This window comes from Netta rufina (assembly GCF_964035555.1).
Source record: "Netta rufina genome assembly, chromosome: 1".
Taxonomy (NCBI): Eukaryota; Metazoa; Chordata; class Aves; order Anseriformes; family Anatidae; genus Netta; species Netta rufina.
The window spans coordinates 161,797,461-161,810,646 of record NC_140123.1 but is presented as its reverse complement, the minus strand read 5'-3'; the positions used below and the strand labels follow the sequence as shown (position 1 = coordinate 161,810,646).

Here is a 13,186-nt window from a genome sequence, read left to right as displayed (position 1 = left end):
TTTTTTCTGATGCATGTATGGAAGGTATTACAGCCACAAACTATCAAAGCCCATCAGAAAATGCCCATGAAGGAGGCACAGTGATTGAACATTGTGATGGGTCATCTCCAGATGCCATGAGTGCTGCTTCAGAGAATGCCCATGAGACTAGTGAAGAAATGGTAATACTGTTGAATTCCATTAGAATATATGGTTCAATAAATTGAACATGAAAATAAAGATCAAATGAATGCTTTTTGAGGGGATTTTCTAGTATATTTGGGAATTTTTGTTAGTGTGCTACGTAGGCCTATGGATCTAGTGCCATTGTAATAAATAAAAATGAAGATTGTAATTCAAGTTATGCTGAGCATTCTCTGTTCTTATCTCCTTTGTATAGCCACTATTTTATAGCCACTATTAATAAATGACAGTAGCCACTTTAAAGTGTCAGGAAATATTTCCACTTTAATACATATTGATATTTTGTAATAGCATGTTCTTTTATGCTTCTACATATTGAATATGATATTTAAAAATAGCTTTTTCATATCAAGTGTATATTAAGCATAACTCTGTTAAGCATAACTCTGACATCTATTACATGGAGATATTTCATCAGCACTGGTAGCATTCTGTAGTATTTGCAAATAGGACCTGAGCAGTTGTCAAGCCAGGTCAGGTGAGAAATACTTCTTGTCCAGGATGATGTCAGGACAACGGCCAGTATTTAGAGAAGACTATAAAGATAGGAGTTGTGGAGAAAGATTCTCTTCCTGAGACACCATGAGGGCACCAACTTTCTTTATCTGCCTATCTACTTCTTGCTGTTCTTTGCACTAATCAACACTTCTTAAATTATGTTCTTGTATCAGTTAAGGTTGAGAACTGGAAACCTAAGAGTATGGGTCAAACAAAATACAATGAATTTCACTTAAAGCTCACCTAAATGATTGGTTCCTTCCAAATAAACTTTGTTACTTGCACTTATAGATAATATGAAGAAAATAAAATTGATGCAGCTTGTTACACAAATATATGCTGGCATTTGTTTCTATTTGCAGAATATAAAACAAAAAAAATAAAAAAAAGCCCAAAGTAGTATTAATGATGATGGACACCCAAAACATTCCAATAACAAAACTGACTTTTGAAACTGGCTGCTACGTTTTCAAAAGACACCGTGATCCAATAAATGGAGAAAAAGGGCTGACTGCTGTGCAAATTGCCAAAGTTTAGTGTTCTGTCCTGGTTCTTCACCGTGTTCTGATTCAGTACTGGAAATGCCTGGTTGTGTTTACGATATACATGAAGCTGGGTGCAGCCTCAAAAAATGTCACATGCTTCTTTAACAAGAGTGGGGAAGGGCTGTCTAGCTTTCATGACTTTTCTGGCCAGTTCTGAATTGTTACAGGTAGGTTATGAACACAAGAGTCTGTCTGGGCAGACAGTCGACCCTACCCATTGTCAAGCCGATGGGTACAAAAAGAAAAGAAGAAATGAGAAAACTTTCTATGAGCTAGGGTTATGGGTGCAAAGATTCTTTTTGTTTTGAGGGAAGAAAGGTTTAGGTAATTTAATAAACAATAACCAATATAAATTCAATTTTAAATCTCATTTTTTAATCTTAATATTGTTGACAGATGTCTGTTGTGGTTTTCCAAATATTTGGTGTTAATGGTGAAATTGACATCAGAGGTGAAGACACAGAAATATGCCTTCAGGTCAACCAAGTGATACCAAATCAACTGGGAAATATCAGTGTTCGACACTATCTTTGCAACAGAACTGTGGGTAAGAACTAATAATGAGATCTCTATTGTGAAATTGGAGTTGGAAACATTTATTGTAAATAAATAAAAACACTGTATTACCCTTAATGCACAAGATCAGTTTTACGCTCCTGCTAGTATGGTAACATCCTTTTTATCCTGGTTTAGAATATCTACTCTGGTCTCTTTCCTAATTGACATACATTGAATAGGAGGCAAAAAAAAAAAAAAAAAAAAAAAAAAAGAAAAATTTCTGATGGGAGAGTAAAAAAAAAAATAAATGCGTTAATTGCATTGACTTCTGATAAATACAACTTACCTAATTTAAAAAATAAATAAATAAAAAAATTACATTTTGTTATTGTTTTATCGGTAGGGAACTCTTACTGCTCTAATGATACTTTGTACCTTGGTTTGAAGGGCTGTTTCTGAAGGCAGCTTCTTCTTTTCTTAAATATACTTTTCTGTACAATAAATAAAACCCACAGTTTAAACTGATTTATAATCTGTGCTTTAAGAAAAGTTAAAACTGCCTTTGTATCAGGAAAAACAAGCTGCCATGACAGCCTTTATTCTTTCATTTTTTTTTTTTTAAATACACTTGAAAGCATACAGAGAGTAGTTTCATGCCAGATATTGGCACAACTAGATCAACCAGTATATTAAGTCTGAGCTGTTTTTGGGCATGGGTACATGTACATTATCTGCCAGGAAAACCTAGTTCACATACTGTGAGGTTTTCTTCTTGGCGTGCTGCATTGGCATGCCAGTCTGTCACAGTTTGTTTTGCTCCCCTTTGCCAGCCGTCCACACAGATTGCTAGATGCCAGTTCTGCTGCACTGCAGGGTTTGGGGGGTGCAGATCCCCGATGCACCTGCCTCCTGCTCCTGGTTCATCTCCTTTCCCAGGAAACAATTATAGCAGCAGTTGGCTGCCATTTATTTCCAGCCTTGCAGCAGTATGGATTTTCTTCAGGAGGTTCTGCTTGATGAAACAGCCTCTGATGTACTAGCTAAAAAAAAAAAAAAAAAAGATCACTTAATGGTAAGCTGAGCTGTTGCCAGCAGCCACTGCTTGAGCAGCTGTTGCATGATGTTGCAGTTGTGTTCTTGCGTCTGAAGGCATGAGGGAGGTCCAGCAGGGAAGTCTCATTGCTGACCTTCAGACAACAGGCGGCCAGTTCTGGTTATCTGTCATGTCCTCGTAAAAGCAAGAGGAAGTAAATAGTAAGAACATGGCACCTTCCTGCTCTCACTTGGATCTAAAACTAGAACATGCCTCCAGCTCAGCTGTGTATGAGAGGCTTGTGCACTGATTCCTATGTGGACAATAGGCTATGATGTGACTGGGGTCTACAAATACTGCTGCTGTGTATCTCTTCCTTACTGTTTCTGGTGGCTTTCTGGATAGGTGACATATCAACACTTCTTTCTACGTTGATGGTCACTTTCACTCCACAACGTACATCTTTTCTCTTTTCCACAGAGCTCTGCTTTCTGTACCAAGTCAGGAATCTTCTGCAGCCAGTGCTGCCCCGTATCTGCTACGTATATCCTAATGTAAGAACTAAGGAGGGAAACAATTTAAAAATAAAACAAATTCTAGAGGATCAATGTTAGGATTAAGCTTGAGAATTGTATTGAAAGAAACAATTTATATGAGTTAACAGTAATAAAAGGTAACTAAAAGAACCAGTGAGCAAAAACATAAGAAAAGTATCCAAAAAACCAGCAACTTCCCCCCTAAACCTTTAACAAAACATACTCAAGTGTTGAATTAACAGTTGTAACCAGTTACAGCCTGCTATAATGTTAGCTTAGTAAATGTAGGAAGGGAATGGTGTGCTACTGAAGGAGTACGTTTGAGGGCAGTGTGGCAGCTGTGCATGTCCCAGCAGAGCTGGTTACAGGACAATGCCTTTCATCAGATCGTGTGTACGTACTCTGCATAGGAGAAAATGCTTTTACTGAGACCTTGTCGTGCATGTGGAAGCTTGTAGAAACTTCTGAATTGCTTAACCCAATTTCTCTCCCATTCTCTCTCAACTACGTCAGTTTCAGGTAGCTACAAGATAACTGATGTTGGCTTCATGGCTGAGACTTAATGCATGGTCTCTTAGTTTTCTACACTTTGGAGTCTTTGAGCAATGTTGCAGGTGCTCTTTCCTGGTCCCACAATAACTAAGGCCTATCTTTTTTTCCAACTTCTAAGCTTGTAAGCATTGGACTTTGCTGAGGTTAAACTGAGAAGCATCTGTATGATTTTTTTTGGTATTAATTCTGTCCTCAAATTCATTTAACAGGTAGATGCTCTACTAATATAAACTGACATAATTCAATTAGTTTTAATTCAGTTACTTTTTAAAATATCTTTCAGATTTCAATGTTTCTTAACACAGTTGTTGTGAACATTATATGCTTTTTGTTGTATAAATCACTTCTCTAAGTCAGCCATCATAGTGACAGATATGACCTTTAACAAATCTCTTGGGGTAACTGTTTCTGATGGTGAACCCTCTTTTTGGAACTACAAATGGATATTGGGCTTAGTTTTTCAATATCTTGTTACTGTACATTTTTTCATTTTGTTTTTAGAACTGTTCAGTTGAATGTTACAGTTGTCCTTACTGGTTAAAGATACTGAAACTAACAAGAAAATGCTAGTTCCCTATAAGGTTCAAATCTACTGCCACCCAAATAACAGAAGTAACACACGGTCGTGTTCTCTATCTCCCTAAACTGCTGTTTACGTTCCAGTGTGTTAGCAAGTAAGTTCCTGAATCAGGAAATTATGCCTTTCCAAGAGAATACCTGCTCTCCTTAGTATGAGCTGACTTAAATGTTTTTCTGAATTAAGAATGAAGGATTTAGTGGAAAAATATGCAAAATAATCGTTTTTCAGTTCTCAAGACACTGAGAAAACAATACTTTATGCACAACTATACTTCTGTATTGTCCTTTTCTGTTGTCACAGTGAAGTACAAGTACTTACTATATATGGATTATTTTTCTATAGTACTTTTAAGTGATATACTTACAAAATTAATCTGAATTTATTATATATATGCAGTGTTGTAGTTCCTGGAATATGCTTCCAAAGTACTTCTTGGATTTTTTTGACAATAGAAGCAGAATTAATTGTATCATAATTGCTTTTTGTACATTGCAAAAGTTTAATGCAAACTTATTTTTCTTTTGTAACAGGTTCTGATTGTAAATCTATGGCCGGACCAGTTAGTTCATCACCTGAGATTAGTTTGAGATGGGAAAGTGGGCCCAGTGCTATCATACATTCTATGCTGGCTGTAAAAAATGGTTTTCTCCAGTGTCATGTAGAGAACTTCAGTGCTGAATTCCTAACATCTTCCCTCACGAACATTCAGCATTTTCTAGAAGATGAAACTGTTGCAGAAGTGATGCCTATGAAGATAAAAGTTTCTAATGCGAAGATTAATTTAAAAGTATGTTAACGATAAGCTATTTGGCTGCTTTAAAGAAATTGTGTTCTTATTTCTTTGATGATAACCTTCTAATCTGGATACAGTTAACTTCAAAGAAACTGCTATCATACTCTCTAAAGTCTTTAGATAACAGTAAAACAATTTAAAAATCCATAGATTTGGTTAACTCTATGGTACGCCTAGAGAGGAATTCTCTGCATGACCAAGCTAGTTACATGAATTAATACTTTGTACTTTTTTCCATCCTTTGCTAGTCAGTTTTGTAGAGTGACTAGATCTAGGAGTATTACAGGTAATGTATACCAAATTCCTGCAGGCACAGTGTGCTTTTTTGTTTTGTTTTGTTTTGGTTTGTTTTTGGTTGGCTGGGCTTTTTTGCTTAGCATGGTGATGGTATTTTAATTACAAAACAGATTTTCGAGGGTAATTGTCTTTCTTACTTAAAGAACAGGTTATATAATGAAAGTGCAATACAAAAGAAGGAAGAGATTACAAGAGCTACAGTTCAAACCAGCTGAATACTGCTTCTTAGAACCCAGATTTTTCTGTTCTGCTCTACTTAGAAACAGTTACCAAACAGTGCAAGCTTTTCTCACCACTCTCGCTTAAAATAGTAACACTAAGAGGACAGCGCTACTCCAGTCTTCCAGGTGATATCCTTTTGGACACTTAAAAGGAATGTCTGTGCTGCACAACCATTGGATTCAAGGATGATTACACTTGGAAAAAAAAAAATCATTATAACATTGCTTTGGAAATTAATAATCACCCATGTAAATGTTGAATATAGCAAGGACTGGAGTAACAGCTCAAATTGTGCATCTTAGGCTCAGGCCTTGAATCTGTTAAGATTCTTGACTGGAAGGTCAACTGTTACCTGTACAATGTTCTACTCGGACTTGAATATCAAAATCCACCAGTATACCCTCCCTACTTGGTGCAGCTTTTCCATTCCCTGAGGATTCTTAGACACTCCTTTAGGGCTATTTCTGTACCAGCAGTAGCTCAAGGACGTTCTGTAAGAGCTGTGAATCAGTTCCCCAGATTTTGGTGCATCACAAATGTGAATGTTCAAGTGCAGAAAGAAAAGTTTCAATATAAAATAACCTAAATTTTAAAAACAGAATTGTGCTGATTTATTGGCAAGAAAGCAGACTTAAGCAAGCTGCTCAAGAAAACAGCTGTTTGAGGTAGGGAATGTGCATTACTAAACTGGCAATAAGGGTCTTCTTGGCAGCATTAGCATTAAAGTGCTCACTCAGCTGTGCACATGTCACAGTGAAGCTGCTCATGATGGCTGACGGATGGCAGATTTGAGACACAGATGATTCCTTTCCAGAGCACTGTTGGGTAGTAAAGAGTAAGAAGATATGGTTCAACTCTTTATGCTGCACTGACTATTCAATACTGTATTTTTTTTTTTCTGAATGGGACTTGATGCAGTGTGTTTCCTGGAGAAAAAAGAAAATAACCTTCCTTAAACTCGATTTATTTTTGTGTTTTCTACTGCAGTCTCAGTGATGTTTCAAGAAACTTTGTTACACCTCAACAGCTTTCTTGCTATGTGCTTAATGCTGATGTGTATAGTTTATGATTATACTACATTACTGTGCTTGACAGGGATAATGAACTTAAAAATGTCCTGTGGAGACCTCAAAGGAAGTAATTTGTGTCATTTCCCTTCTGATGAGTATAATAAAGTAACTGACCTACAGCTGGTATCATCCCAAACTAAATTCTAAAATGACAAAGTCCCCTTAAGAATGATACATTTCCCTTTGAATCTTTAAATCATTGAAAAGAAAATCAGATATAGTGTGGGGTTCTTATCTCTAACTCTGAGAGCTCCTGAGCTAAAGAACGTCTTGAGTTGGGATTTAATCTTATTGAGATGGCTGTAAAAATACTTTGAAGTATTTCAGTCAGATTGTATATAGAGTTCAGCGAATTTACTCAAGAGATACATATAGGCCTTTAATATGATCCACAGAAAAAAAAAATGGAGCGGTGGAAGACCTGTTAGAAACTTCTGCTCTGAAATGTTCTCTCTCAAGGTTCATTAAGTGAACTTATGTTTAATTTAACATCTTAGCTATTTTGATTTCCTAGTAAACTCATCTTTGAATATTTATATTTTTTTAGGATGACAGTCCACGTGAAAATCTCAAGGTATCTGAGTTAGTACCCATAAAACTACATATTGACATACTTTGGATAGAACGAAATGATGATGGCTCTTTTTTCATTAGAGGTTTGTATCTTCCCGCCACTGGATATCTTAATATTATAATCTAATTATTATTAGCACTGTTTTTTTGTGTAGATGTCTCTAATAATGAAAAAATAATTGCTGATAATTTGTGTAAGTAGTGTTGCAATAAACCTTAATTCTAAGAGTAGTTAGAAGAAAGTTACCTTTTTGAGTAATGCATTGTTTGTGATAACCTACAGCTGAATAAATCTGTGAGAAATAGAAATACGCATATAACTTTGTATGTTTCATAAGTGCATATCACTTCATCGTAATAAGTCTCAGATTCTTTCAAGATCAACTACAAATCAAACAAAAAGTTTAATTTCTTTACAGTTAGCCAAGAGAGTTCTGTGTTATCTTTGTGTTTTTGTCTTACAGGTACTAGGTAGAACATATTGTAAAACAAAAATTTACCTGAAAAGTCCAAGTAACTATTTTCAGTTCTGTATATTGTGGTAGCATCTTGGCAGGTCATGGCTATGATGGCACTGAAACTTGTATTTTGAATAAGGATTTAACTTTGTACCTTTTGTGACCGATGTATATACTTACATTTTTTTTCTACGTGTATAGGCAAATACTAAATACTGTTAACAAGGCAATACATTTAGAGCTAGAACTTCACTGTTGTCTTTCACATATATGTCAAAGAATCACAATCTAGGTTGGAAGAAACTACAGGAGGTTATCTGGTCCTTCTCCCTGTGCAAAGCAGAGGCAATTTAGATCAGGTTGCTCGATACCTTGTCCAGTCAAGTTCTGAGCATCAAATAGGTGATTGCACTATCTGTCCTAAGCAACCTGTCCTAATCCTTGGCCACCCTTATGGTTAATTTCATAATTAATGCCTACTTAGAATTTCCTTTGTTGCAGCTCTTCTCTCATGCTACCTATCTTGCCAGAGGTGCTTAAGGACTTCACAAACACTTCTCGGAAAGTCTAGTCCATAGTCCATCTCCTCAATATCCTTTCACTTGGCAGGCAAAGGTGGCTTACAGATCACCCCATAGCCTTCCCATCTTCAGAGTAACAAATGCATTGCTCTTAACCTCTTATTTGTACGTCATGTACTCCTAGCCACAATCACCTTGGTGGTCCTCTGCTGTCAGTATCTTTCTTACACTGGGGAATCCAGAACTGGATCCAGTACTGCAGATGTGGTATTACTGCTGCTGAGTGTAGGGAGGGATAATAACTTCCTTCATTTGGTCATCTACACCTGTGGTAGTGCAGCCTGTGCCTAATTGACCTCGGCTGTGAGGGCTCATTGCTGACTTACGTTCAACTTCTTGATCACCAAGGCCTACAGATCCTTTCCTGTAATGTTGCTTTCTGTTGATTTTATCCCTGTCCTTTAGTGAAGTAAGAAGTTACTTACTCTCAGCTGCAGGACTTCACACACGAGCTGAATTTCTTGAGACTCCAGCCAGTCTATTTCTCCAGCATGTTCAGGTCCCTCTGAAGAACAGTCTTGCTCTCCTTGTCATTCACTTACCCTTCAGTTTGATATTGTTGACACACTTGTAGAGGGTGCACCTGCCCCTTCATCCAGGCCCTTAATAAATTAATCTGACAATATGCAATGTATTGTATCACTTGAGGAAGAGGAGGTTGCAGCATGATCTTAATACTGCCTTTATCTACCTAATGGAAGGTTATAGAAAAGATGGACCAGACTACTCAGAGATGCATGGTGGCATGATCTGTTTGTATTTTAATTTCTCCACATTATCTAATAGACTGAACACCTTTAAATGCTTGAAAAATGCATTTTGGTCATCTTTACATACTAGACATTGGAGGAAATATGAATTTAACAACAAAATTTGGAAGAAATTGTTTAAGAAAAAGGAATTTTAGACTATTAAGAATCGTGCCCTCGTTTTACCCTTGGTGTATAGCAGTATATTTTAATAGAAGTTATAGTGCACTGCAGTTATAAATGCTAGGAAGTTTCCTTAATAATAAATCTTTAAAGTTGTTTTCTAATTTAAAAACTCGATTCTGCAAGTTTATCTCACTGTCTTCAAATATAAATACAGTCATCAGATCTAATTTGGACCTGCAGACATTACTGCAGTAGCAATATTAATAGTTATCAAACTTGTCCTCCCTGTTCCACTGCATGTTTCAGGCACTGGAAAATGAAGATCTGAAATACATAGTTCTTTAGATACACTTTCTGAATTGCAAGCTCTGTTGTCTTCATTGTATAGCTAATTACTCAGGATACATATTCTGTGGTGATAATAGCATTAAGTATAAAAATGTGGTAATTTTCTTTGAGCTGGAACATGCACATACAGTTTCTTCTTATGCATTCTTTCCTTTCTCTCTTCCTCCAAAAGGGTATACTATTTTTTTTAATTTTATTTTGAATTTTGTATTTATTATGTGTTAGCTGAGGTGCTTTTATTTTAATGCTGATGAAAATTAAACTTTATTAAAAAAAATACAAAAACCTAAATGCTACTCTCAAGTACCTTTCTCTGTTATAGACAATCAAAGAGCAAATGATGTGTCGAAGATGAAGAACTCAAGCAGTGCATTGCAAGAAGCAACTAGACCTGCTGGATTTAAAACACAGGACCAAGCCACACAGACTACTTGTGAAATTCCCAGACCTTTTAAATCAAGCAATGATTCAGATGACTTCCTTAAAAAAGAGGTATTGAGAATTCCTTCCATCCCCCAAAGTTGCAACAATCATTGATCATCACAATTGTTAGATTATCTACGGGTGGGCTGGGAGGGTTTCTGTTTAGACATCTGAGCTGGAAACTATGAATTACAGATAATAAAGTATGGTTCAGTACATAGGCATTCAAAATAAAATGTAATACTACTTTCTAAATTTGGTGGTAATACACTGCAGACTAATTTTTCCCCTTTACGTCAGATGGAGTTTTATGAAGAAGCAGTTCACAAACTGTGTAATAACCCTCTCTCATTTCATCTGAACATCTCCCTGATCCTTGCACAGCACAACTGCCAAAGGTGAAGGACTAGATGGTTGAGTCAGGTCCTTAGTAACCTGTCAGTCATACATGAATTTTGAATTGATGGTGAAAAAAATCACACATCACTTTAGCTTTTTTTTCCCCACTGGATAACAATCCCATTCCTGGAGCTCAGAACCCAGTACTATTTCCACTCTACTCCAGAATGGAAATGGTGTAACTAAAACATAAAGTCCAGGGTATCTTGCCTTTTGATCTGTCTCCATCAGTTCCCTCCATGTTCCGCTGTCATTACTTCGGTATCAGTCAGCTGGCCCCAACAAACCTAAACCAATCAATGAATGTGACCATTGGGATATATTATTTTAAAAGATGCTGTAATGGAAAAAGTCGGCAGTATGCAGGAATATTAATAACGTGTTTCTAACCTGGTCATTTCAGCTTCTTGAAGAAAACGAATGTCTCAAACAGGAACTAGCCAAAGCTAAAATGGCTCTTGCTGAGGTCCAGATGGAAAATGATGCCCTCCTTCATCGTATAAAGAAGATGAATGTTGATCATCAGTAGGACAATGTTCTGTTGGTGCGAGGCATCAACAGAATTTTGGGTGATCACAGCATCTGAAGTACTCTTTGTGAATTGCTGGAAGACATGGTTATTCTTTTGTCATGAAGTTTTTTCATCACAAACAAAATGTTTGTGAAATAGCCACTATTCTGAAATTATCATTAAACATTGTAACTTTTTTCAGCCTGTTTTAAACCGAAATGACTTTGGAGAAATCAGTTTATACTGTACTTTATTAATTTACTGAAGAAAAAAAAATCATATCATCTACTTTTAATATTATCAAAGGAGATGTTATTTTTAAAATGTTTTTTGAAAACCGGATGGCTCAGCAATGAAAGAAGGTGCCTAGTTGCGTAACTGAGTAAAATGTACCATGCCTCATTAACAAACTGTACCTCTGTTTGTTAAGATTATGTTCTATTATTACCAGAAGATGTCTGTATAGGAGGTTGCATTTGCACTATGATGATATGTGTTAGATCCTCTAGAATAGTATAGCTACTGAAAATTAAAAAAAAAAAAGTCCCTAAATTCAGTATAATTTGCCCAGAGAGGATTTTAAGAATAATCCTCTGGTGCTATATTGTTCCATACACCCTTTCCACATGCACTCCTAAAATACCACAGTAAATGCTGGAGAAATTAAGTAAGAGGGCATACTACTGGGCTTTCCTCCTGCAGGGAAGTCCACTACATCTGTACAGCTAGTCTAATTTAGACATTCACACGTTTGTTTTTCTCTCTCTGTGATGAGGATGATAGCCCTGCCATAGGATCCAGCAGTTTGTGAAAGGTGAGATTTGAGCCATTTTGCTTCCATGTCTGATTCCGTGCACTTCATCAGACATGACCAAGGATTTGGTCCAGTGTATTTAAATATGTAATGTCAATGCTTGTTGGGGGGTGGGGGTGGAAATTCCTACAGGGATTCATTAACTGTATATTGCTTTTTTGATTATATATATACATTATATATTTAAAAAAAAGCTTTAGAGAATAAATTACCCTATGAAATGGTGAGACTACGTAAGATGTAACTACAATTTAAACCATGGCTGATTTGTACAAATTCATAATTTTCAGCTAAACACTGGTACAGATGGATAAATAAAAAAGCACAACACTGTAAAAGAGAATATCAGAGTGTGCTTCTAAAGAATTTTGGAAACAACATACAAAAAACATACATGCCTGTAAGAGATTGTTTTCACTAGAAGTAAAAATGATTGAACGTTTTAACTAGTGACCTTGAATCTGACAACTAACAATATTTTAATTACTACCACAGTTGGTTCTGCTCCATGCGATGTTTGAGGGAAGTTTTATTTGTAGATATGCAGATAAAACTCAAAAATACTTAGTATCCTATGGTTTGACTTTGCATATTTAATTGAAACTAGTTTGATAGCCTAAACTAATTTTCATCAAAACTTTTTGGAGGACATGAAATTTTCACTGCTGTAAATAGTTATTGAAAGTATGTAATTTTAATCAGGGACTCTATGGAAGAACTGGTTCAGGCACTATTTAAAAGCCTGCCTCCCAAAACCATAGTTGAAACTCCCTTTATTACCCATGGGAACTTTTATCTTATTCAGAATAAGATAAAAAAAAAAAAAAAAAAAAAGAACAAGACTGTTTCTAAAAGAGAAACTTAATATGTGCGTTTCAAAAAGGTATTTAAGACAACACAGTATTAAATATAGGTAGTGCAATTTAACATGAATGTCATGTCAGATTCAGGGGAGGAGTTCTCAGCTGGTTGAATTCTGGTTGGTACTGTTAAAGTCAGTCATTCTAACTCAGCTTACCCCTGCCAAGCTCTAGTTAGAATTATTCTAAAGAAAGGAATGTATGGAGTGGTTAGTAGCATGTGGCTGGAATAATATGTTGAGACTTGTTTAATTTTTAAAAAGAAATAAACAGCAATATTAAACACCTCTTTCTTCTTACTGCACAAGCCAGCACCTGTTTCTGTTAGCAACAAAAAACAAAAAAATCCACAACCCCAAAAACAGCTCTTTCCAGTACAGATGCAGAAATTCTGGGTGTCACCTTCTTGTACTTCATTACAATTGAATGCGTTTCTCTTCAGGGCAGTTTTGTAGTAATGAGTATAATATGCTCATATTATGCTCTATATATCCTCATATAGAGGGTATGTTTGCTTGTGGATTTGACACTACTGAG

The 13,186-nt window shown here is 36.1% G+C and overlaps 1 protein-coding gene across 1 annotated transcript in view; it reads left to right on the top strand.

Moving 5' to 3' along the window:
• The window catches only part of BLTP3B (bridge-like lipid transfer protein family member 3B), a 53,881-nt gene extending 42,758 nt beyond the window's left edge, over nt 1–11,123 (top strand). Inside the window, exons 16-21 of the mRNA XM_084305900.1 lie at nt 25–161; nt 1,623–1,773; nt 4,956–5,212; nt 7,355–7,463; nt 9,965–10,134; nt 10,868–11,123. Of these exons, the coding sequence (XP_084162026.1) occupies nt 25–161; nt 1,623–1,773; nt 4,956–5,212; nt 7,355–7,463; nt 9,965–10,134; nt 10,868–10,993 (950 nt within the window). The 3' untranslated portion in view covers nt 10,994–11,123. The remainder of the gene's footprint in view (nt 1–24; nt 162–1,622; nt 1,774–4,955; nt 5,213–7,354; nt 7,464–9,964; nt 10,135–10,867) is intronic.
• Nucleotides 11,124–13,186: the final 2,063 nt, after the last annotated feature.